This window comes from Taudactylus pleione, unplaced genomic scaffold, assembly GCF_031769625.1.
Source record: "Taudactylus pleione unplaced genomic scaffold, aTauple2 ptg000479l, whole genome shotgun sequence".
Taxonomy (NCBI): Eukaryota; Metazoa; Chordata; class Amphibia; order Anura; family Myobatrachidae; genus Taudactylus; species Taudactylus pleione.
In genome coordinates, this window is record NW_028284881.1 from 16,876,012 (window position 1) to 16,900,546 (window position 24,535).

Below are 24,535 nucleotides of genomic sequence, written 5' to 3' on the forward strand. Positions count from 1 at the left end.
CTTAGGAGCTGTGTATAGAATTGAGGCAGGGGGCCAAAACTATCTTGGAATTAAAAAACAAATGCATCAATATTGCTTCCTCCATATATCCGTACTAACACACATATTTTAGAAATTATACCATATTAAACTGATTTTAAAAATAATATTTTCTATATTGGGAAGTATTGGTGGTATGTGTGGTTGTGCTACCAATACATAGTTATTTATTAATGGTTGATTTTAATCTATTTAAAATTGATGAAAAACAATCAACATCGATGTGTTCCTGGGGTAAAATCAAACATTTACTTATACTTAAAAAAAATTGTCTTAGTAAATATGTGATTTAGCTCCAGAAAAACAGCATTGATGTTGATTGATTTTGTTTATTTTCATTCGCTCAAAAAACATTAAAATTGACCCTTAGTAAATGTACCTCAATGAGAAGTAGATTAAAAATCTGTAAACTGCTTCTTGCTCATACTCCCATCGTCCTCATTGGCATAATCCATGCTTCCTCCTTCATTTTACCTGAAACCTTATAGTCAGCTTTTTAGTTTAATTTTTCAAGAAAATATATTAGTCAAATATATATTCGTCAAATTCCCCAAATAATTATTGAAATATGAGCTTTTGACAGCAGGAGAGAACTAAGGGCCTGGTTCATCTTTGGGAAAGTGGGTCAGGTGGGGCAGATTTAAAATGTGCAGAGAGATTTAGATTTGGGAGGGGTGTGACCAAACTGAAATTTACATTGCAGTGTAAAAATAATGCTGTCCAGCATTTGTGGGCTACATGCAAAAGCAGCCAGTATCTACCCCGCAGTGCTCTGGTGAAGTCCTCCGGTCAGCTGGTCTTCCGACTCCTGCACTGTGACCCCGGTCAGCTGCTCTATGCAGACCAGCTGACCGGAGCCCTAGAGGACCTCACCAAAGCACGGATTTCTGGTCCCTGGATGCAGGTAAATGTTTTTCTTTTTAACTATTTTTATTTTTTTTACAGTAATCAGCTTGTGATCTATTTAGACTACACAGCTGATCACAGCGGTCGGCTCCTGTCTCTGCTCTGCTTGTCAGAGCAGAGCAGGAGTCGGGGAACCAGGGTAAAGCCCTAATAACATCACCTGAACGTGGCGTTATTATCACAGGGCTTCCCTCAGTATTTTTTCACTTTTTGTTTTTAGTAAATCTGAGCAGATCACATTTCCCATTACAAGTATGGGAAATGCAATCTGTTTACTAAAAATATGTGGATTGAAGGGGTTGGAATAGTTTTCCATGAAAATTTATGTAATACTAAAATAATGTGAAAAGCATGTGAAAATACCCTTTTTAAAAAATTTTTAGTAAAATAATATTGATAAATAGGCCTCTAAGGGCCTGATTCAGACCCACTCGCGAGCGGCTGTCCGCTTGCAAGTGGGTCGATGTTATGGACTGAGCATGCGCACGACGGAGGGAGCTCCGTCGTGCGCATGCGCCAGACGCGACGAGCGAAGGAAAGTCCTTCGCTCGTTGTGTCCGATCAAAGGGGGCGTGCTGTCAATGTTGATTGACAGCACGCCCCCTTTGGTAGGCGTGCCTCCCTGACGGGGGCGTTCCCACGGGAACGCCTCCCGTCAAAAGCCGGCCCACTGGCATCACTAGTGATGTCAGTGGGAGTGATTTTGGCTCTGATAGAGCCAAAATCACTCCGGAGCTTGCGGTTGAAAACCTCAACCGCAGGCTCCGGCTCGCAATTTCGATGGTCGCGATGGTCACGACCATCGCGGCCATCAAAATGAACGCTCGTATAGCCTGTGGGTGGTGACCCACAGCTATACGAGCGTCCAGGAGGACGCTCCATTTTCATGGAGCCCGGCCCTCATTCAGAGCGTGCGCTCTGCTCAGAGCGTACGGCTCTGAATGAGGGCCTAAGACTGTAAAAGCTACACTCCCAGATAGCTGTGGAAAACATTTCTGTCTAGCACTTTTAGATGGCTGCAGATGGAAGTGTCAGCAGGAGGACCAATCAGATGTTGCAAATTCCTTGATACCTCAGAATTTGTAGCTACTTATTGGTTTCCTGCTCACTCATCCTTATTATTATCGCATAACATCACACAGCCCTGCTTTTCCTCCAGGTTATGAGACAAACCACAGAGGCCACAGAAAAATGGTTGCTTAGAGATGCCCCTTGGGCTTTGCTGAATGATTCTCAGAGCAGGGTAAATGGGAGTCGTGCTTTAACATTTTCCATATATTCAGAAATTTTAGCAGGAAAACCTAGCTGTAAAATAAACGAAACAACTTTCAAAGTTCTATACCTAATATAAAAGTTGAGACAATATAAATCACAGTAGTATTTGCTACTATATATCCACATCTTGTAACATTTAGAAATATATGTGTAAAAATCCCCAGACCATCAAACTTTACATACATTTGTCATCAGCAATGATAGGCCTAATGTATCTTAAAAGTTTTGCAAACAGGATATATGTTGCAGGCTTGGAGTGTCCTCTAAAGTTATGAGGAGATTCTACGTCTAAGTTGGGCCTCCCCAGAATGTTTGATACAAGAAAATGTAACTTTATTGTCTACAAAATTCACAGACTCATGAAACAAATATTTCCATATTTGAAACTTTTTTGAGAATGCTACATAAAATGTATCCTATCCGGGATGCAGTTATTATGCCGGCAAACAGGTTGCCGGCAGTCAAAATACCGACACCGCAATCCCGCTGCGCGGGCATAATGCCAATGCCGATGCCCCGATGGACATCAGGATACCGGCGTTGGCATCCCGACCGACGGAATCCCAAACGTCCAGACAGCGGGTAAGTATGAATGTAAGCCGGGGATGGGGATGGTTAGGATTTGGCACCCCCGGGAGGACTTAGGGTTAGGCACCCCCCCGAGAGTGTTAGTGTTAGCGTGTGGGGAGGGGGGGTTAGGGTTAGGCACACCCGAGGGGAGGCTAGGGTTAGGCAACCCCCTGGGAGACTTAGGTTTAGGGTGCCGGAAGGGGGAGTTAGGGTTGGGCACCACTGGGGGGAACTTAGGGTTAATCAACCCCCGAGAAGGTTAGCTTTAGGCACCACTAAGGGTGGGTTAGGGTTAGGCACCACTGGGGGGCATTAGGATTAGGCAACCACCGTGAAGGTTAGGTTTAGGCACCACTAAGGGTGGGTTAGGGTTGGGGGGGGGCAGGGTAGGGTTAGATTACTTACCTAGTCACGTCGGGATCTCCTGCTGTGTGGCTTCCGGAGGTGGTATTTGAACCGACGGCTAAAGAGACGACAGTATTTCAATACCATTCTATCCAAGCCTGGAGAGGGCTCTTGTACAAATATATCATACACCAAGCCTCAATACACCATACAGCGTGAGTGAGCCGCACCGAGCAGTGTAGCCTAGCGACTTTTCTTTAAATTTGCGTCTTATTCGCACCACAGACGCATCAAAACACTCAGACTGTCCCAGAGACATTGGGCTGCGACTTTAACTGCACAGGAATTACAAAGTCGCAGATGAAGCACGACTGAACTTGGCCTGGAAAGAAGCAGCGGCTGATACATCGTAGCACTTCTAATTCTTACACAGATGTACAAGTGTTGCATATCAAATTAATCAGTGCAGTCTCGTTAAGGGGGTTTGACACATCTAATTATTTAATTTGTGCAACTAAGTCGAACATTAGAGTGAAAAAGCCGCTGGGCGCAAGCTGAGTCGCAACAGGGCTGTTTGGCGCAACTGCGGAAATAGTGTATGAGGACACATCTGTATGTGGATTTACAGGTGTGTCCTGTGAAACCTGATTTCATCCTGATGTTATTGTCATAGGAAACAATATCATCCTTTAATTTATTGCCTTGTTTCCCATGAAATTTATATTTTTGCTGTTTATGTTTTCATTGCATTTGGCTTTTTTTAATCTTGTGTTAGACTAATTCTATTGTTCTAAGACGTAGAGCGGTTCTAGCACCATCTACTGTAATGCTACTTACACTCAGACATCACTTGGTAGGCACATAAAAGAAAAACAATATGACAACAATCTGACACCCCAAGAGTGCGACCTAGGCTGGCTGGAAGCAATCTACCATAAGGGTCTCCTAAAAAAAAAATACAGGCTCTCATGCAAGAATAAAATTTTTATAAAAAAAAACACTTATCTGGACTTTTCTTAAATATTTTTAGTTTAATAATTATTCTATTATAAATAAAAGAAAGTTGCATTTCTTTTAGGTTTAGAGGAGCCTGCAGCATGCTCATTTTTTCTCTTAACTTTACTAATTCAGTTAACTCTGCCTTCTTGCTTTGCCAGGAACCCTGATGGTGACGTCAGTCCCTGGTGTTACATAGCTGAGCATGAGGATGGCGTGTACTGGAAATACTGCGACATTCCAACCTGCAGAAGTAAGACTGGAGGGATCTTCTTCATAATCCTGATTTTTTTGTTTGTGATTTGGGAATTGTGCATGGTCATTTATTTTATGTGTAGTACAAGTGTTCTGCTTAATACTCATAAATACAGCAATTGAATTGTATTCAGAGCTATTACATCATTGTTTTTTTATGTGGTTTGCACAGCCAGGAGCATGCTGGGAAGAAGTAGTATGTCAAGAAATAGCGTTAGCAGGCTCATCCTGTAGCTCAGATTTAGAGCCCTTTCACACAAGTGTTTGCTATACAGTATACTGGTACTTGATGAATAAACCCTTATGATATGCAAAAATTACTGTCAAATTTATGTTAATCAGAGCTGACCTGGTGCGCCTATGCAGGCTGTTATATGACTCAGACAATAAACAGTAGTTTTAATACCAATATTTTTGTCTAATTAGGAAGCTGAATAGTTTCACTCAGGGCTGTAGTGTAGGCATTGGTATGGTCGCTGCCCCAATGACAACCCGCTACATAGAATGGCAGGTTTGGGTGCGAGATGCCAGCGCTCGGGATCCTGGCAGGTTGAATCCCGACGCTGGCATATGGATACCGACACTTGTTGGTCAGTATCCTAACCCTACCCCTCTCCCTACCCCTAACCCTCCTTCCCTGGTGCCTAAACCTAACCTCCCCCTCCCTGCACCCTAATCCTAACCCTCCCCCTAGTGCCCAAGCCTAATTCCTAACCCTCTACGTAACACCAGTCGCGATGCCGGCGGTCAGGATGCCGGCACCGGGATTCTGACAGGTGCTGGGATTCCTGCTCCGGCATTCTAAGCGGATCCCAGAATGGCATAGTAATAACAGCATGAGGTTTCATTGGCTCAAACCATTATCATTGCTTGTCCACATAACGTGATATCCCTGGAGCTTCATTGACTTTTATTAAGGGGAAACAAGCTGCTATTTTCCTTCAGTAAGTAGATGGAAAAATAATTAAAATGAAGATTAGGGCTAAGATGATTATTTAATAGCACACTAGACTATTTTTTGAGCTCTGATAATTTAGTTGTACGATGGTGGGTGTTATAATGAGGCGAATTGCACCATCACGGCTTTCTGCATTCTTACAAGAAAGAGAGGCAATTATAGAATTCCAAATTAATTGCATCTTTACCAGCATCTATCTAGTAAACAAATTTGACACTTAACATAAAATTATCAATACTTTTGATTATAAATTTGTGACCGGTGTTAAGGGGCCTATCCATTAGACGACTTTCTGAACAATGCGACCAAAACCAGGAGGTTTTGGTCGGAATGTTCAGAAAAGTCGTCTAATGGATAGCCGGCAAGGATCTGCGATGTGTGTGCACGCTGGGTCCTTGTCGACGCTGACTATTTATGGACCTTGCCCGTCACCCTGACGATGATTGTCAGGTTCCACATGTTCGATAGGAGGTTGGTCTCCTGCACTGAATGACGTTCAGTGAATGCCGTTCAGTGCGGGCACTGCACCTAGGCGACCTGAAGGACTGAACGCTAGTCATTCAGTTTTTCAGGTCGCCTAATAGATAGGACCCTTTAGTCTCGATAAGTTACATATAGCAATTTACACTAAATATTACAAAATACATCTGAAGACTAACTTCATATTTTTGCCATATATAAATATATTTTCTTCTAGATATATCCAAAAAATATTTTCAATATACTGTGTGATACAGCACTACCATAATTTTTAAGAAAAAAGAACAGGTAACTAACACACCATTTATAGTTCTTACATTATTTTATGGGTATAGGGGTCTATTTATTTTGTTAATTATCGGAGTTCGAACGGACCCGGATAATTAACATTTCTTCTCGCCGCGATCCGAAAATCAGCTGCCTCCACGGAACGTTTCACTGCTCCTTTCGGAGCAGTGAATCTTTTCACAGTGACACAAGTGCACATGCGTGACCTGCAGGTCACGAATTCACACAAGAGCCCCGATGTCTGGCGAAATGAGCTGGACAGTGGCGAAGGGATATGAAAGGATACCTCTTCGCAACCCAGACCTCCTTTCCACAGAGAAGGAACGGGTTGCTCACAGCGAGCGGGAGCAAACGCCATCTGAAGATGGCGAATGCTCCCGCAGTCAAGCTCTGAAAATATTATAATTTTGGAGCTTGATGAATTCTGTCCCCATACTAGTGTATCGGGACAGCGAGCCATTCCTCAAGAGGAAGGTAAGTAGGAGATATCTATGATATCTCCTGTTTTACCTCTTGATAAATGGCCCGATAACTTAATTTCTACAACTGCAGGTGAAAATGTTAATTTTCACCTGCTTTTGTAGAAATTAAGTGATGATGAATAGGCCCCATAGAAATAAAGCTATGTCTTATTATTAATAATAACCATTTCAAATATAGCTTTAAGTGTGCCCAACACAAGAGTCTTCTTCTTTTGCCTTAAGCAAATACATTTTGTATAAGTATAGTTAATGGTCAAGTGTTAATGTTTGCAAAAGTTATTTAGAAATTATAAAAGTTAAAAAGTCAGTTATTTTATTATGTCTTTTGAATTGGTAATGGTTCATATTCCTGATGGTTGACTAGATGCAATTGTGTCTAATTCACCTAGGTTTATCTACATTAGATGTAGCATGGACAAAGGGTCTGATTCAGAGCCGGACGGTCTTTGAGAGCGCTCGCTCTGAATCAGGGCGCCCCTGTTTTTTTATAAAGACGGCCTCCTGGCCGCTCGCTAAGCTGTGGGTGACCACCCACAGCTTTAGTGAGCGGCCAGGTGATGGTCGCGATGGTCACGACCATCGCAACCATCGGGGCTTGCGACGAGACCCTTGTGGTAGGGTCTCGTTCCCGCAAGCCCCAGTGAGCTTTCGGCTCTTATAGAGCCGGAAGCTCACCCACTGACATCACTCGTGATGTCAGTGGGGCTGCCCCCAAACGGCAGGCGTTCCTTCGGGAACACCTCCGTTTGGCCAGCCACCCCCCTTCCCGCCTCCAAAACGGGGCAAGCTGTCAATCACAATCGACAGCTGCCCCGCTTTTGTGCGAGACCCGTAGCGCATGCACACTGGAGGACCATCGACCCGCTTGCAAGCGCTGTGCGCTCGCGGGCGGGTCTGAATCAGGCCCACTGTTCACAGTAGAATTGATCATTTATAAGTTGTGATGGAGTTATATCCTTAATGCATTCACCGAATATCCAGAATGATCCATATGCACATAGGCTGACGATTGAACACTCTATTAAACATTATAGGCAGAACAAATATTCACATCATATTTCCAATATTGCGTATATAGGGAACAATGAACAGGCATTACACAATACCTGAAACATTCTGTGGCTGTTATTTTAATGATTTGGTAAGTTTAGTGAGAGCCTATATGTGTGTATACTAGAGATGTCCGTGTTCGGATTTCTGGAAACTGAAAACACACAAACTTAGGGGTTAGGAGTCAAACCGAGGCCCAGCTCAGGTCTTCCCTCCAACTTGGGATCCTAAAACGAGGCAAAACATCATCTTCCCAGCGCGGATCTTACGTGTTTTGGATGGCGTCATCTTCCTGGTGTCAGATCTCATGTTTTTTTGATTATAAAAGTCCCTTCCTTGTGAACGGGCGCATTTTCACCATACTTGCCAACTTTATACATTTGCCGACATTTTAATCCTGCCCCCTACTCGCAGGTCCAAAAATGCCCAGTAAAATCTCCCCATCCTGCCCACTTCACTTCTGGGGATGAGTAGGCATGTATGCATTTCACACAGGGGATCAGGAGGAGAGGGTGTGGACTGTGGGCTGCAGCACTGTGAGTCACTTTCAAGCACTCAAATTGGAGTGCTGTGTTAAAGGGACACTGGCCCTCATTCAGAGCCGTTCGCTATTTGCGTTCGTTCGTTCAAAAACAAGGGGTGGCTATGCAAATGATCCGTTCGCACATTGCAGTCTGTTCACACCTCTAAGTCTGAACGAGCGAGCAAAACATATGCTCGTTTATTTGATAAAAACGCCCCCTGGCCGCTCGCACCATACCTCATGTCCGCTATTTATTAGATTAATCGAGTACATCGACCAGGGTATGAACTGCTCGCTATTCTTGTGGTTGGTTTTTTCAACCGCTATTTTGCGAGCAGTTCTGGCTATAAAAGAACCCAGTGACGTGGTCAATGACGCTGCTGTTTTAAATATGCACACCCATAAAACGCCCGTTTTGACCTTTAAGCACGCCTGCGATCGGATCTCCACTCCCCGTTTTCAAGCACCTTCCCCTGTTACCACCCACATACGCCTCTTTCTGTCACTCAAATTATCAGGCATTCGCTATTTTGCGAGCACATGAATTTTGGCCGCACTGAGTGGTTCGCGCATGCGTATTATGATCCGTACGCATGCGCAGTTGGGCAAACATCGCTCGGAGCGAACGAGCAGCCACTTGCGTCCGGCTCTGAATCAGGACCTCTGTGTGATTAAACAAAAAAAACCACTATTAGGGTGCCACTGTCATAGGAGCACTGTGAGGCACTGTGTTGTGTGTTGAGGCACTGTGTTAAAAAAAGCCACTAGAACCACTGTGTTAACCACTTAACTGACGTCGGTTTTGATGCGAACGCAGCCAGCTGTACTTCAGCTGACAAGGGCCCTCATTCAGAGCCGTACGCTCTGAGCAGAGCGCACGCTCTGCATGAGGGCCGGGCTCCATTTTCATGGAGCGTCCTCCTGGACGCTCGTATAGCTGTGGGTCACCACCCACAGGCTATACGAGCGTGCATTTTGATGGCCGCGATGGTCGTGACCATCGCGACCATCGAAATTGCGAGCCGGAGCCTGCGGTTGAGGTTTTCAACCGCAAGCTCCGGAGTGATTTTGGCTCTATCAGAGCCCAAATCACTCCCACTGACATCACTAGTGATGTCAGTGGGCCGGCTTCTGACGGGAGGCGTTCCCGTGGGAACGCCCCCGTCAGGGAGGCACGCCCCCGGCACGCCCACCAAAGGGGGCGTGCTGTCAATCAACATTGACAGCACGCCCCCTTTGATCGGACACAACGAGCGAAGGAAAGTCCTTCGCTCGTCGTGTCTGGCGCATGCGCACGACGGAGCTCCCTCCGTCGTGCGCATGCTCAGTGCAGACCATCGACCCACTTGCAAGCGGACAGCCGCTCGCGAGTGGGTCTGAATCAGGCCCAAGGTGCGAACGCACCCCCTGGCTGTGTTTTTGAAGAGAAAATTTGTTCTACACATGTGCAGAACGGATCTTTTCTGACTATCCAGACTTTCCATCGGACAAGGCAATTTCTGACCGGTTTTGCTGGAAAAATCGTCAGTTAAGTGGTTAAAGAGGCAATGTGTTATTTAAAAAAAAACACAATTAGGGTGCCACTGTCATAGGAGTATTGTGAGGCACTGTGGACCTCAATCAGAGTCAGTCGCAAGTGCTGAGCGCTCGCAACCGGCTCAGTGTTTTGGTCCTGTGCACGCGCAATGGCCGCACTGCGTGTGCGCAAGCCCCGGAGCGAGAGAGAGACTCTCTCGTTCCGGAGCTCACTGCAAAAGGGTCGGCTGTCGATGTTGATCGACAGCTCGCCCCGTTTTGTAGGCGGGGCGGGGGGTTGGCTACACAAACAGAGGCGTTCCTAACGGAACGCTTGCCATTTTGTGGGCGGCCACACTGACATCAGTCTGATCGAGCAGGAAGCTCCCTGGGGCTTGCGGTTGCCGAGACCCAACCTTAGTGTTTAGTCGCAAGCCCCGATGGTCACGATGGTCTTGACCATCGCGACCATCACCCTGGTCGGTCGCTAAGCTGTGGGTGGTTACCCACAGCTTAGCTAGCGACCAGGAGGCCGCACTTAAAAAAAAGAAGTGGCCACCCTCATTCAGAACGAGCGGTCATTTTTTGCGACCACCTCTGAATGAGGGCCACTTCAGTCACTGTTTAAAAAAAATTCTAAAAAAGCACTGTTGGATGCACTGTGTAAAAAGAAAAAGCCATTAGAGTGCCATTACAAAGAGCACTGTAAGGTTGGGTACACACCTGAACAACTTGCACATCCAATTTCCCTTGAGACCAGAACATACGATGTTGAACGTACACACTGTCCAATATTGCATACGACCAAACGATATATTGTATATTGTATGTGAGGCACTGTGCTGTGTGTTCAGGCACTGTATTAAAAAACAATGTCATTAGCGTGCCATGACTAGAAGTGCTGTGATGCACTGTGTTGTCATTAATGTGCCATTACTAGAAGCGCTGTGAGGCACTGTGTTGTGTGTTTAGGCACTGTTTAAAAAAAAAAGTAATTAGGGTGCACCAATACAAGGAGCGCTGTGAATTGTTGGTTTTGAGCGCTGTTTGTTGTGTGTTCAGCGGGCACAGTTAAACATTTTTAATATAAAACTTCTATGTTAAAAAATATAACTTCATTAGGGTGCCATCCTTATACTAGGAGCGCTGTGAGGCAGTTTGTTGTGTGTTCAGGGCCTTCAGGCGCTGTTAAAAAGAAAATGTTAATAATAGAAAACGTCATTATCGGGGTGCCACCCAGCTTATACGAGCGGAGCTTTGAGGCAGTTTGTTGTGTGTTCAGGTACTGTTAAAAGCTCTTAATATCAAATTTGTGTGTTAAAAAATATAACATCATTTCATACTCAGATTCTCTGGTGGACCACATGAATGTACTACAGGGGTATGTAACCCAATTAGGAAGGAGGGAGAAGGGGCTGTACTATGGCCAGCATTCCTTGCAATCCTTGTCAGGAAGGCTGGCCATTAACATTGTATTCTTTTATGGCCTTTTCTCTTCTCATTTGCTGCAAAACAGCTCTCGTAAGGCCACATCTCTCAATTTTGATTAATTGAATTATTCAATCTACCGATCAATCTTTTTTTTTACTTGCCTTCCACTACATACTCCATCTCCATTTCCCTGTACTGCCCTCTGAGCTAATTCCCCTTGTACTAAGGGCCTGATTCAGACCCGTTCGCAATATGCGTGCGCTCGCACTGAGCGTATGCACATTTTCAAAATTGACGTCATGGGATGCGATCGCTCGCCAAGGCATAAGCACACCCACCTTGGCTGTGCGAGCGATCGCTCGGTGTATGCAGACACCCCTTAGCATATGTAGAGACGCCCACTGGCACACGTCATCTCTAGGAAATGTATTAAAACATTGGTACATCGAGGACCATCGGATGCGAACGCCTTATCCTACCGCCAGCTCTGCGAGCATTTCAGTGTAAAAAAAAGCCAAGTGACGTGCACTATGATGCTGCCTGTTAATTATGCACGTTTCTGAAACGGCGTTGAAACACTCAGGCACGCCTGTGTTCGCATCTCCAACCCCCCGTTATTACAGGACAGCCCCTGTTACCACCCACAAACGGCCTCTCCTGTCACTCATTACACTGGGCTGTCTTTGCAGGGAGAGCGAGCGGTATGTGATTGCAATGAGTAGTTCGCGCACGTTCAGAACGAAGCGTGCGCATGCGCGTATGCAAAACATCGGGCCGCTTGCGAGTGCACGCATATAGCGAACTGGTCTGAATCAGGCCCTAAGACCTTCTGGTACACATCATAAATGTACTACAGGGGCGTGTTGCCCAATTAGGAAGGAGGGAGTAGGGGGTGTTATAGCCATGTTCTCTTGCAACCCTTGTCAGTTATCCTATTATCATTGTATTCTTTTATGGCCTCTTCTCTTCCCAGTTGCTGCAAAACAGCTTTAGCAAGGCCACGTCTCAATTTTAATTTGTTTTAATTATTCAATCGATCAATCAATCATTCTTTTTTACCTTCCTTCCAAAACATACGCAACCTCCATTTCCCTGTACTAACCTCAGGCCTCTGAGCTAGTTCTTGATTAATGAAAACTTTCTATAGCTTAGCACTGTATAGTTTATATTAAACTGTCATCCTGTCTGCCACTGCAGTGCCACTCTGTTTCCTAGATGTGCTATATATTTTTTTTAAACTGCCATGTGTTTAAAAATGTTATTGAGGTTAATAATACTGTAGAAACAAAAATAGGCCCAAATTACATGACTTTAGCTGTTTTTATTTAAAAAAAAAAAAAGAAAAATCTAGATCCAAAACACTTGAGGGTGGTTTTGGCACAACCAAAACCAAAACACAGCGATGAACTAAAACCAAAATACAGGGGTCTGCGCAGATCTCTAGTGTATACATACAGAACTTACTACTGCCTTTTCCCATGTGTGCAAAGCAAGAGACCATTTATATAGCATATCCCATACTTGAGATCTATAGCAAAGATTGTGTACCGTAAATTATATTTTTTATGAATTGTCACCCTTTGTCCCAGCTGGGTACACACCTTACGACTGTGTAATGTGGTGATGTGATGTAACAATATTTTGCGTCGCCGTAAAACAGCACAATGTACCGGTACATGCTGCATGTAACAGTACTGCCGAGGCCATGGAATCATCATCTGACGTGCAGTACAGCAGATGTAACAAAGCGATAAACGACGGCCAGGAATGATAGATTGGGCATACACACTATACAATGTGTATGATTTATTATTCTGATCCACAGTGGAACAATATATTGAATGATAGATCATATAGTGTGTATCCAGGTTTACTATCTGCTGTAATCCAACGCTTGCTTGGGACTAATGTATGCACCATACCATTGCACCACTGCCTAAGTTTATGCAAATACCCAATGTCCCATGGAAATATGGTGTCTATTAAGGAAGGAAGGAAGGGGCAATACAGGGAAGGGAATAATTGCTTAAATTACATTGAAATTGGCTTTTTCTTCTTCAGGGTCCATAGGGTCCACAGGATCTACCTTGGGGTATGTAGTTGGAGTGATCCATTGCACCAAACAGCTTACAGCTTTGAAGCTCCCAGCATGCACAGGTCCTCCCTATATACCCCGCCCTCAGCCACAGGCATTCAGTTTTTTTGTTTGATGCGCGGCAAGTATCCAGACGCACCATTTTAACAGCGGGACTGCCTAGGCAGTCCCAGCCGTTTTCTTTTTTTGATTTACCTTAGTTTTTTGAACTTCAGAGTTGAGCAGTATTAGGCCCCATATAAGACGCATATACTGGAACTCCTACTTCCGCCAATGCCAAAACGCCAGTACCGCTATATGCCCTGTGGATTTCGGCGGGCCTCAGCGTGGCTCAGCTAGCAGGCATCGCTGGGGTCCAGACTGCAATCGGATTCACGGAGATGGCAGGTAAGATGATTCCTCGTGGGAATCATGCACAAAGCAGTACAGGCCTCCTATGTAGGGGAAACATCGGAGGCAGCTGCAGTAGAAGGTCTCGTTTAATGTGTCCTCACTAAGGCGGCCAGGGCCATATCGTCTGTCACCGGGGACGGGTAATAGACGCACTAGAGCGCACTAGCAGTGTCAACTATTGTGAGGCCAGCGTACCCGTGCCGTCAAAATAGCAGCTTAGGGAAGATAGGCGCTCCCCCAGCCGCTCCTCCCCCAACCCAGAAGCAACTTCTGGTTTGATACTTCTGACCACCTCGTGTTTGAGACGCTCACAGTCCACCTTGGGTGCACTGCTGTAAGCTGTTAGTCTCAGAGGTTATGTCTGTCTCCCTGTATACCTCTCCCTTGGGTCAGGTATGTAGCACTCTATATTCTGGCTTTATCTGTATAGTATATTTTAGTGATGTTTCAAGAAATAAATATACACACACTCATGTTGAGACAAGCTTGAATGAGACAGGCAACACCAATTGCTCATCATTACAATGATGAAATATGAAGTACAAGTTGATTTTATCCTTTCTAAAAAAAAATATTTTAAACTTGGCTTGCACAATGTATTCTTTTGAAGCCTTTGGATTCTACAGTTTTCTATCACTGTGGATTCCTGAGCCAACTCTTTGACCCCTCTCCACCTTATTTGCTCTGTGATGGTGATAGGGTGGGATGAGGAAAGATACAACACTCCCTGAGCAGAAGAAGATATGTCATTTGGAATGAATTTCCTTAGAAACAAAAGGATTTATGCCTCTGATTTAACAATGGTTAACACTTTTTTTTATTTTACTGAAGGTCATTATACAGTATTGTTGGCCGGCTAGCTATGATTAGCCCCTTTTTCTATATCTGTTTATATCTGCCAAATTGTAGCCTGTAGCAGTATGTACAACTCTTCCTACTTTGTATTCATTATGAGACTACAGTGCAGATATTTTATTCCAGACAAGACTGATCAGTTACCAAACGTGCAGCAGGTGTCCTGAGCAATTTCTCCCCTTAGTCACCATTGATTGCAGGTATGCTGCAAATTTATAAGCAACTCAAGGTGTTTAATTATACCTGTATTGTTGTTACATTTATAACACCACTAATATTTCACTCTCAAGTAATTTTATTTCATATAGAGTCAATATATTTAACAGCAATATGGGGTTAGGCCATACTTGTCTACTCTCCCGGGACTGCCGGGAGCCTTCCGAAAATCGGGTGCCGCTCCCAGCACCCCGCAAGAGTAGGCAAGTCCCCCGGAATGGTGGCCGGCCCCCCCGTGACCCCCACCCCCGTAATCGCCGCGAAAGTGGGCCGTCCGAGGGTGGTATTATCGGCATTATATAGCAGGGGGTGGGGCCGCGATGATGTGATCGCGACGGCACGCCCCCGTTCCACCTGCTTAAACCACCCCCCACCCTCCCTGCTGCAACGACCTGGCAGCCCCCTCCCAAATGTCAGTAAGAATGGCTTAAGCATTTCAATGCCGTAACAGCCCGGGGCATTTTATACTTTAATGACCAGACTAAGGGCCTGATTTAAAGATGGACGCTATACAATAATATGCCAATGCCACAAGAGGCATCTTGTTGTAAATAGATGCCTCTTGCCAGCTTCTCTGATCCACTGCTGCATCCAAAGACACAGCATCAGATCATCTGTGTGAATGCTGGCCATCTGAATAAAGCTCATGTTACTCAGGATGGCTCATGTTTTGTGCCACATTACAGTTCAAATTATGCCACATTACAGTGCCCTTCAGTTCAAATTATGCCACATTACAGTGCCTCAAGTATATATTATTGTACCCACCAGTTCATATTATAACACATTATGCCACATTACAGCGCCCCCTAACTATTATAACATCCACTACATACACCTCACCGAAAATGGAATGTCACCTCAATCAGGCTGGACAACCTTATTGCTTAGCAAACAAATCCAGGAAATTGGTATACAACTATATAACTTGGGTCTGGGCTCCATAGCGATGGATACACCTGCACTCATTATTGGAAATGTACGTAAACAATTGGGTTTACGTACATCTCTGAAACAGGCCCTAAGAGGCCTATTAATCAAAGCCCCCTGCTTGTGAAAACTATCACCAATGATAGCAATCAGTGGGAGACTCCTGCAGGATGTAGTCAGCATCCCATCGTGCGGAATGCCGACGGTCTAAATACCGGTGCCGGAATTCTGACAGCGTCTGGATCCCTTCTCCAGTATCCCTCCGGCATCCCGAAGGTAAGTACCGGGGGATAGAAAGGGTTAGGTTAGGGTTAGGGGTTAGGAGTTAGGCACTAGGGGGGAGGGAGGGTTAAGTTTAGGGTGCGGGAAGGGGGAGGTTAGGTTTAGGCACTAGGGGGAGGTTAGGTTCAGGCACCGGGGAGGGGAGGGTTAGGGTAGGGGTAGAGGTTAGCTTTAGCAGTACTTACCTACATGTGTCAGGATTCTGACTGTCGGGATGCTGCTGTCGGTATTCTGCCGACAGCATCCTGACCGCCGGGATCCCATACCCAACCCATTCCTGCGATGCTTTCCCGTGCAAAGCTTGGGGAAGCCTATTTATCAAGGACAGTGGCAGTACAAGTGCCTCTGCTGTCTTCCAGTAACTCTCAGGAATGTATAGTGTTAGTCACAGTTGTCCTTTGGAAAAAAATCTTTATTGGTAAAATAAAGCATTTTCTACTTCAGGGTCCATAGGGTATCCACAGGATACCTTGGGGTATAGGTGTAACGTCAGTCATCGGGCACCATAGAGTTAAGCTTTCAGCCTCCCAGGATGCACTAGGGTCCCCCTCCTATACCCCGCCCCCGAGCCAAGGCATCTCAGTTTAGTTTGGTGCCCGGCCGGATTCGGGTGCACCTGTTGGAGTGGGGGCTAAGAAGAGCCCCTGAAGTTTTCTACATGCAGCTGTGGCTGCACATCTGGAAGTACAGCATGGACAGTCAGTCCTGACGTCCATGCTGTCTTCCCTACACCCCCCGCCGGTACCAGAACGCCGGTACCGATCCGGGGATGCTGGTGAGCATCTGGGGTCACGGCTAGCGGTGACCCCAGATGTTCCGGACCATGGCCGGAATCAAGGGGGACAGCAAGGTAAGCAGCGGGGTCCCGCGGTGGGTCCCCGCTGTTACATGGTCCAGAGTCCCCAGGCAGGGGGCTCCCTGGGGACTGGCTGCAGCGTGGAGCCAGGTATATAACCTGCGCTTCCACTACCCCCCTGGGACAGCGGACCGCAGCAGAGCGGTAGCGCTGCGGCGTCCCGGGGGTTAAATGCATGCCAGGGGAGCGCACCTTCCCTGTCTCACAGCCGGCGCCTCCCCCGCTGCACACAGCCCTCTCTGCAACACGCCGACTGGCCCTGTGGCAGCACTCCTCCCCCAGGCCAGCCTCCTCTCTGCTCCTCGGCGGCCATCTTCAAGAACGCATGGTGAACGCTGCTGGAAGTCTGGACGGAGGCATCGTGGTCTGGGTCCCCCCGCATACCTCTCCTCCGCTGTGGTCAGGTCTGTGTATTCAGCGCTGTGTCCTACCAGACTCTGTGTCTGTGTAGTTGATTTATCAGCGCTGGTTAGTGCAGGAATTGAGATTCTTTGCATTGTATGTGACTGTGCTAGCGCTGCTGCCTGTACTTTCCATTTCTGACTGTCAGCCTTATTACTGTCCCTGTTCTTTCTGTTAAAGCCCTTGCGGTGGGTGGTCTCTCGCCTTTTTAAAACAATTGGTGAGAGGGGTCACATACTTTCTACCATCATGTCTGAAAGTGACTTTCCTCTCCGGCTACAGTGTACTACATGTAAAGTACCTTTAGCGGAGGGGGAGGGTACCTCGGAGGGTCTCTGCCGGCAGTATTTATCGTTGGCGCGGCCTATTACGGTTACAGCACCGGTACAGGAGCCGCCCTGGGCTTGTTTCGCTCAGGCGCTTACAACCTTAGTGGGCCAGTTAGCTCCGCAGCCCGCGTTTACGCAGATGGGTTTGTCCCAGCAATCAGTGGTGTCGTCACCCATGCAGGGTTTCCCAAGACAATTGGTGGTACCCCACAGTCTCCCTATTTCCCCTCTCCCGGTTTCTCAGGAGCCGGCGTGGGTTAACTCCCTGACGAGTTCTGTACAGCACTTGTCGGATGTGTTGCAAGGGGAGTCTGTGATGCGGCCACATAAATGGCCGGTGGCGTCTCTGTCGGCTCCTTATGAGGATGACGAAGGGACGTCTGATGATGGGGAGATTCTGGATCCTTACGATCAGAAACCTCTCCATACTAAGGACGCAGACGCTAGGTCCAAGGTGTATATTCCTGGACTTATTCGGGCAGTCCGCACAGCCTTGGTGATTGAGGACGAAGTTCCCCCAGCGGCTAAATCCAAGTATGCCTTTTTTAAGGATGTGAAAGGTGACGCCACAGTCTTTCCTCTTTCGGGTCAGTTGGTGGACCATTTAGAGGAGGCGTGGAAACAGCCTGGCAAGCGATACCAGCCGCAGAGGCATCTGGCGGTGGCTTATCCGTTCGCGGATAATTATTTTGCTAAGTGGGAATCCCCTCCACAGGTGGATTCTCATGTGACACGTCTTGTCCATAGTGCCACATTACCAATGCCATCCATGTCCTCCCTTAAGGATGCTACGGACCGCAAGGTGGAGATCTGCCTGAAGTCCGCTTATTCCCTTGCGGGGGGGCAGCGCGGCCGGCTATGGCCATTTGCTGGGTTGCCAGAGCTATGGAGCGCTGGGCGGATTCGTTGGAGGCGTCCTTCGATTCCGACTGTCCGGCTGAGCAGGCGGAGTTGATTGGTAATCTCCGTGATTCAGACACTTATATCAACGAGGTGGCCTTAGACATTAGTACCCTGGTGTCTCGGATTTCTTCAGCAGCGGTGGCTGCTTGTCGCACTTTGTGGTTGCGATCCTGGAAGGCGGACACTGATTCCGAAAAGGGTTTGGAGGCGTTGCCCTTTAACGGAGAAGTTCTCTTCGGTCCAGATCTGGACAAGATTGTAGCCACACTGGCAGCAGCCAAATCGGCATGTCTCCCGTCGGCCGCTGTCCCTTCTGGTTCAGGACCATCGTCCTTTCAGTCTTATAGGGCCCAGGGCAGACCCAAACCACAGTCTTTTCCCCGACAGGCTGGTCCCAAGAAATCGGCCAACCCCCGGAAGCAGACCTGGAGTACCAGACGTCCGGCCCCTAAGCCAGATGACAAGCCTGCGGCCTGACGGTCCAGGCCTCCCTTTGGGGGATCCCAAAGTGGGAGGCCGCCTTCTGCAGTTCTCCCGGTGTTGGTCGGTCACCACGACAGACACTTGGGTTCTCGAGGTGGTCTCCCACGGGTATGCCCTCTATTTCCGGCACAGACCCCCGGCTCGATTTTTCACCACGGGTCTACCATCAGACCGGAACAAGGCCACGGAGCTGCGGAAGGTCTTGCACACTATGCTCCAGGCTGGAGTTATAGTGCCTGTTCCATTCTCCCAGAGGGGCCAGGGTTTCTATTCCAATCTCTTTTTGGTGCAGAAACCCAATGGGTCGTATCGTCCGATTCTCAACCTCAAAGCTCTCAACAAGTCTTTGCGGGTGCCGAAGTTTCGGATGGAGACCCTATGGTCCATCATTCTGGCGCTGGAACCTGGGGACTACATGGTGTCATTGGACATACAGGACGCTTACCTGCATGTCCCTATTCTTTTGCGCCATCAACAGTTCCTCAGGTTTGCAATCGCAGCGACCACTTTCAGTTTCGGGCATTGCCTTTTGGCCTGGCGACAGCACCGCGTGTGTTCACCAAGGTGATGGCGGTCATGGCGGCTTCTCTGTGGCTGCAGGGAGTCCGCATGTTGCCGTACTTGGACGACCTTTTATTAGTGGCAGGATCTCCGGAGCGCCACTTGGACCTGACCATTGCGCTACTGCAACGGCACGGCTGGTTAATAAACTGGCAGAAGTCCACTCTAATCCCGTCTCGGCGGATTCTGCACCTCGGAGCCGCCTTATTGGACTCGGGACAGCAAAGGATCTTTGTGATGGGGGAAAAGATCTCTGCTTTACAGTCGAGGGTGCGCAGTTGTCTGCACAGCCGCCGGGTGTCTCTCCACTCGGAGAGGTTACTGGGCTCCATGGTGTCGGTGTTCGATATGGTGGAATATGCCTAGTTTCACTCCAGACCACTGCAGCATCTGATCCTGTCCAAGGGGAACGGGCTGCCTCAGTCTCTAAAATCCCAGACGATAGTGCTCACCCCGGAGGTTCGCCTGTCCCTTGCATGGTGGTTGCAAACGACCCATCTCAACAAGGGACGTCCGTTCTGGGTACCAAATTGGGTCCTGTTGACAACGGACGCCAGTCTTCGGGGCTGGGGAGCAGTTTCGGGTCCACACTTGTTCCAGGGCAGGTGGACTCTGACAGAAGCGGAGCTTCCAATAAATATCTTGGAACTCCGAGCGGTCTTCAATGCCCTCCAGCAGGCACATCGGGTTCTCCAGGGTCACCCAGTGCAGGTCCAGTCGGACAACGCTACCACCGTGGCCTACATAAACTAGCAAGGAGGAACCTGAAGTCAGGCGGCTCTCGTAGAGGTGTCTCGGATCCTGGTATGGGCAGAGCGCAATCTTCCGGCCATATCAGCTGTCTTCATCCCGGGAGTGCTAAATTGGGAGGCGGACTTTCTCAGTCACCAGGACATTCATCCAGGGGAATGGTCCCTGCACCCGGACGTTTTTCAACTTCTGGTGGACAAGTGGGGTCTTCCAGAGATCGACCTCATGGCGTCCCGGCACAACAACAAGTTGCCAGTGTACGGGTCTCGCACAAGAGACGAAAAGGCATCTCTGGTGGATGCTCTGTCCGTCCGGTGGACGTTCCGGTTCGTTTACCTGTTTCCTCCGGTTTCCCTTCTTCCACGAGTAATCCAGAAATTCAAACAGGAAGGAGGGACGCTCCTGTTGATAGCTCCCGCGTGGCCCAGACGGCACTGGTTCTCAGACCTTCAGGGTCTGTCCATGGACAGTCCTCTGCGGTTGCCGCTACGACCGGACCTTCTGTCGCAGGGTCCTTGTCTTCACCCGGACCTGACTCGGCTGTCTTTGACGGCGTGGCTGTTGAGACAGCCATGTTAAGGTCCAGGAGTTTTTCCAGCTCTGTAGTGCGTACCATGTTACGAGCTCGGAAACCGTCTTCCGCGAGGATATATCATCGCATGTGGCATACGTTCTTCCAGTGGTGTCGACCGAGAGGTTATGCACCGTGGGAGTTTTGTCTGTCTCGGATACTCGCCTTCCTACAAGCGGGACTAGATCATGGGCTTCGCCTTGCTTCTTTGAAGGTACAGGTTTCGGCCCTGTCTGTCTGGTTTCACCGTAGGATTGCTACAATCCCGGATGTGCGCACCTTTATGCAAGGTGTTCTCCGCATTCAGCCACCCTTTGTTCCACCTGTGGCGCCTTGGGATTTGGCTGTGGTCCTGAGGGCTCTCCAGGGACTGCCGTTTGAACCACTGGGCTCAGTGGATCTTAAATGGCTAACAGCTAAGACTGTTTTCCTTCTGGCCATAGCTTCGGCCAGACGTGTTTCTTATTTAGGGGCTCTTTCTTGTAGACCCCCTTTCTTGATTTTTCATGGGAACAGGGCAGTGCTCCACACTCGTCCTGAATTTCTTCCCAAAGTTGTTTCCCAGTTTCATATTAATGAGGAAAAAGTTGTTCCGGCCTTTAACTCACATGGCCTTTCAGTGAGTGAGGCCACTTTGGATGTTGTGCGGGCCTTAAGGACTTATATTGACCGCACTTCTTCGTTTAGGAAGTCGGATGCCTTGTTTGTCCTCTATGACTTCCGTAAAAAGGGTTGACCTGCTTCAAAGCAAACTTTGGCAGCCTGGATCCGTATGGCTATTTCTGAAGCTTATCTTCATGAAGGTCTGCCGGTTCCTCCTTCTCTGAAGGCTCATTCCACTAGGTCTGTGGGTCCTTCGTGGGCAGCTCGACATGGTGCCTCTGCAGTCCAGATCTGCAAGGCTGCTACGTGGTCTTCTGTCCATACCTTCGTGAGGTATTACAGGTTTGACACCTTCGCCTCTCAGGATGCTTCCTTCGGGCGGCGGATTCTCCTTTCAGCACAGGAGCGTCCCCACTGCTTTGGGACAACCCCAAGGTATCCTGTGGATACCCTATGGACCCTGAAGTAGAAAATATGAGATATGGTAAGAACTTTCCTTTGTTATCTCTATTTCTACGAAGTCCATAGGGTTCCACAGGACTCCCGCCCTGTCGCACCTGTGCTGCAGATGGGCTTTGCTCTGGTCACCGGTTTTTCCGTCTCCCTCTGGTGAGAATGTGATTCTTGTGTGTATTCACATCTTCTTTCTCTCTCTTCCTTCTCCTCCTCCGGCCTATGGCTTGGTACAAAACTGAGATGCCTTGGCTCGGGGGCGGGGTATAGGAGGGGGACCCTAGTGCATCCTGGGAGGCTGAAAGCTTAACTCTATGGTGCCCGATGACTGACGTCACACCTATACCCCAAGGTATCCTGTGGAACCCTAAGGACTTCGTAGAAATAGAGATAACAAAGGTAAGTTCTTACCATATCTCATATTTTTTTATCTTACTATATATGGTTTTCATTTTTGTAATCTGGAAATGGAAGCCATGAAGCTGAACATTGTTAAGATGTCCCAATGACTTATTACTGACAATTAGCAAAAAGATTTTCCAGCACTGTGATGAGAAGTGTGCACACTCTGCACTCATATATTAAACTCACCTCTCTGGAGTCCTGTATCAGTGCTGCAGAAATCACCAGTAAGACCGCACCCGCACAGGGCCGGACTGAGCCTAATCTTTTAAGCAAATATAGATTTTGGCGCCCCTAAGTGGAATAAACAAAATTATACACAGATAATGTTAAAGCACCATGGGGTCTATTTATTAAGGCAGTTTTGTCACACATCAGTGGTTCAACATATAATTTTGCCACACATCAGTGCCCCAATACATATTTTTGCAACAATACACAATATACCACACATCACTGTGGTACATAATTATGCCACACATCTGTCACAATACATAATTATGCCACACATCAGTGTCCACAATACAAAATTATGGCCCACATCAGTGCCCCAATACATATTTTTGCAACAATACACAATATACCACACATCAGTGTGGTACATAATTATGCAACACATCTGTGTCACAATAAAGTACATAATTATGCTACACATTGGTGCCACAATACATAATTATACCAAACATCAGTGCCACAATACATAATTATGCCACACATCAGTGCCACAATTCATAATTATGCCACACATCAGTGCCACAATACATAGTTATGCCACACATCAGTGCCACAATACATAATTATGCCATACATCAGAGCCTACAATCAATAATTATGCCCCACATCAGTGCCCACAATAGATAATTATGCCACACATCAGTGCCCACAATAGATAATTATGCCACGCATCAGTTTTTTCAATCCATTAATTATACCATTACACATGTAAATACATCTGTTTACCTCAGGCCAGGTTGACATAAAGGTTCATGCTGGTTGTGGAGATGAGTTTCCATAATGGCCAAGGAGGCAGAAAACTGACATCTTCATGGGAAGCATGGCATCCAAGCCCAACCCCCACTCTCTCAGTACAGGAGGTGGCACGGCACAACCCTCCTTCGATCCAATAGACTCTCGTCCGGAGCTCATTGTGGTGCTCCAAAAGGGGTCAGGGTGCATTTCTCCATCTAAATTCTACTAAAACTAACTGCCTAGAGAATTTACCAACCTGGTATTATCAGGTGACATAGGATTTCGTCTGTGGATATACCCTTACCATCACAGATGGAGCTTATTACGCTGCTAATTGTTGGGTCCCTGCAGGTCCGGTAAGCTACTACAATTTTGTCGTACACGTAGCTAACATCATTGAATGACATAAGTGTGATTTGAAGGAGATTTACCCTTTTCTAAAGAAGATCTGTCTGGAATCTTGTTTTTTGTTTTTATTGTGATTGTTTTTGAATTTTTAATTAAAAGTATTTTTTGGGGAGATTATCGAGACTTTAATATTCATTCCTTGGTGAACTACAATAATCTAATACGCCCTTCAGGACCTACATTGGAAAATTGGTTTGAGGAATATAGTCCTTCCTTTTTTTGTGATTTTAAAATCGCCCAGGACGGCTATGAAGTAATATACGGGAGCTGTATTATATTCAAACATTACCAATATAGCATCATAAGACGTCATATGGTGTTGTTACTACAAGAAACATCCTTTATTGTTTATCTTTTTTTGAGTGACTGATTTGATGGATATATAATTCCTTTTTTCTTTCCTGATGTTGTTCATGAACATTACGATCTGGTATATTGATATCATATTGGATTTGAACATTTAAAACACAGCGCTGCATAGTCTAACACGGTGTTCATACACCATTTGCATATTAGTAATGGTAGGACAGGCCATGCGTCTGCACCTAGTGCCAGAGTCTACTGCACTGCACGGAGACGGCACACCAGCCCCCTCACCGCCCCTGCCACTGACTTTTATCCAATTAGAGTAATCCCTGAAATTAAGCCTCTACTGTGGTTAGATACTAAGCGACTAATACTGAATCAGATGCAGCTCCATAGGTGGGTGCAAATAACGAGTTTTAGCAAATTCACATGCACAGAAGCAAATTTATTACTCATCGGATATTTGACGGACAACTCTTTGCGTAAATTAGCATTTTGGGGTGGGAACTGAGCAGCAACCAAGCGCTCACACGGATATATATTCAGTTTCGTGGGAATATAATGGGAGTGTCATGAAAGTGTTGTGAGAGTGTGGTGGGCACGTAGTTACAGTTCCGTGCTATTCTGAGGCACACGTATGGAGAAGAGAAGCCAG

General features: G+C 47.0%; 1 protein-coding gene across 1 annotated transcript in view; it reads left to right on the forward strand.

The window, feature by feature from the left end:
* KREMEN1 (kringle containing transmembrane protein 1) overlaps positions 1–24,535 on the forward strand; it is a 203,706-nt gene that overhangs the window by 118,253 nt on the left and 60,918 nt on the right. The window contains exon 3 of the mRNA XM_088449112.1: positions 4,293–4,384. Coding sequence (XP_088305238.1) covers positions 4,293–4,384 — 92 coding nt within the window. The remainder of the gene's footprint in view (positions 1–4,292; positions 4,385–24,535) is intronic.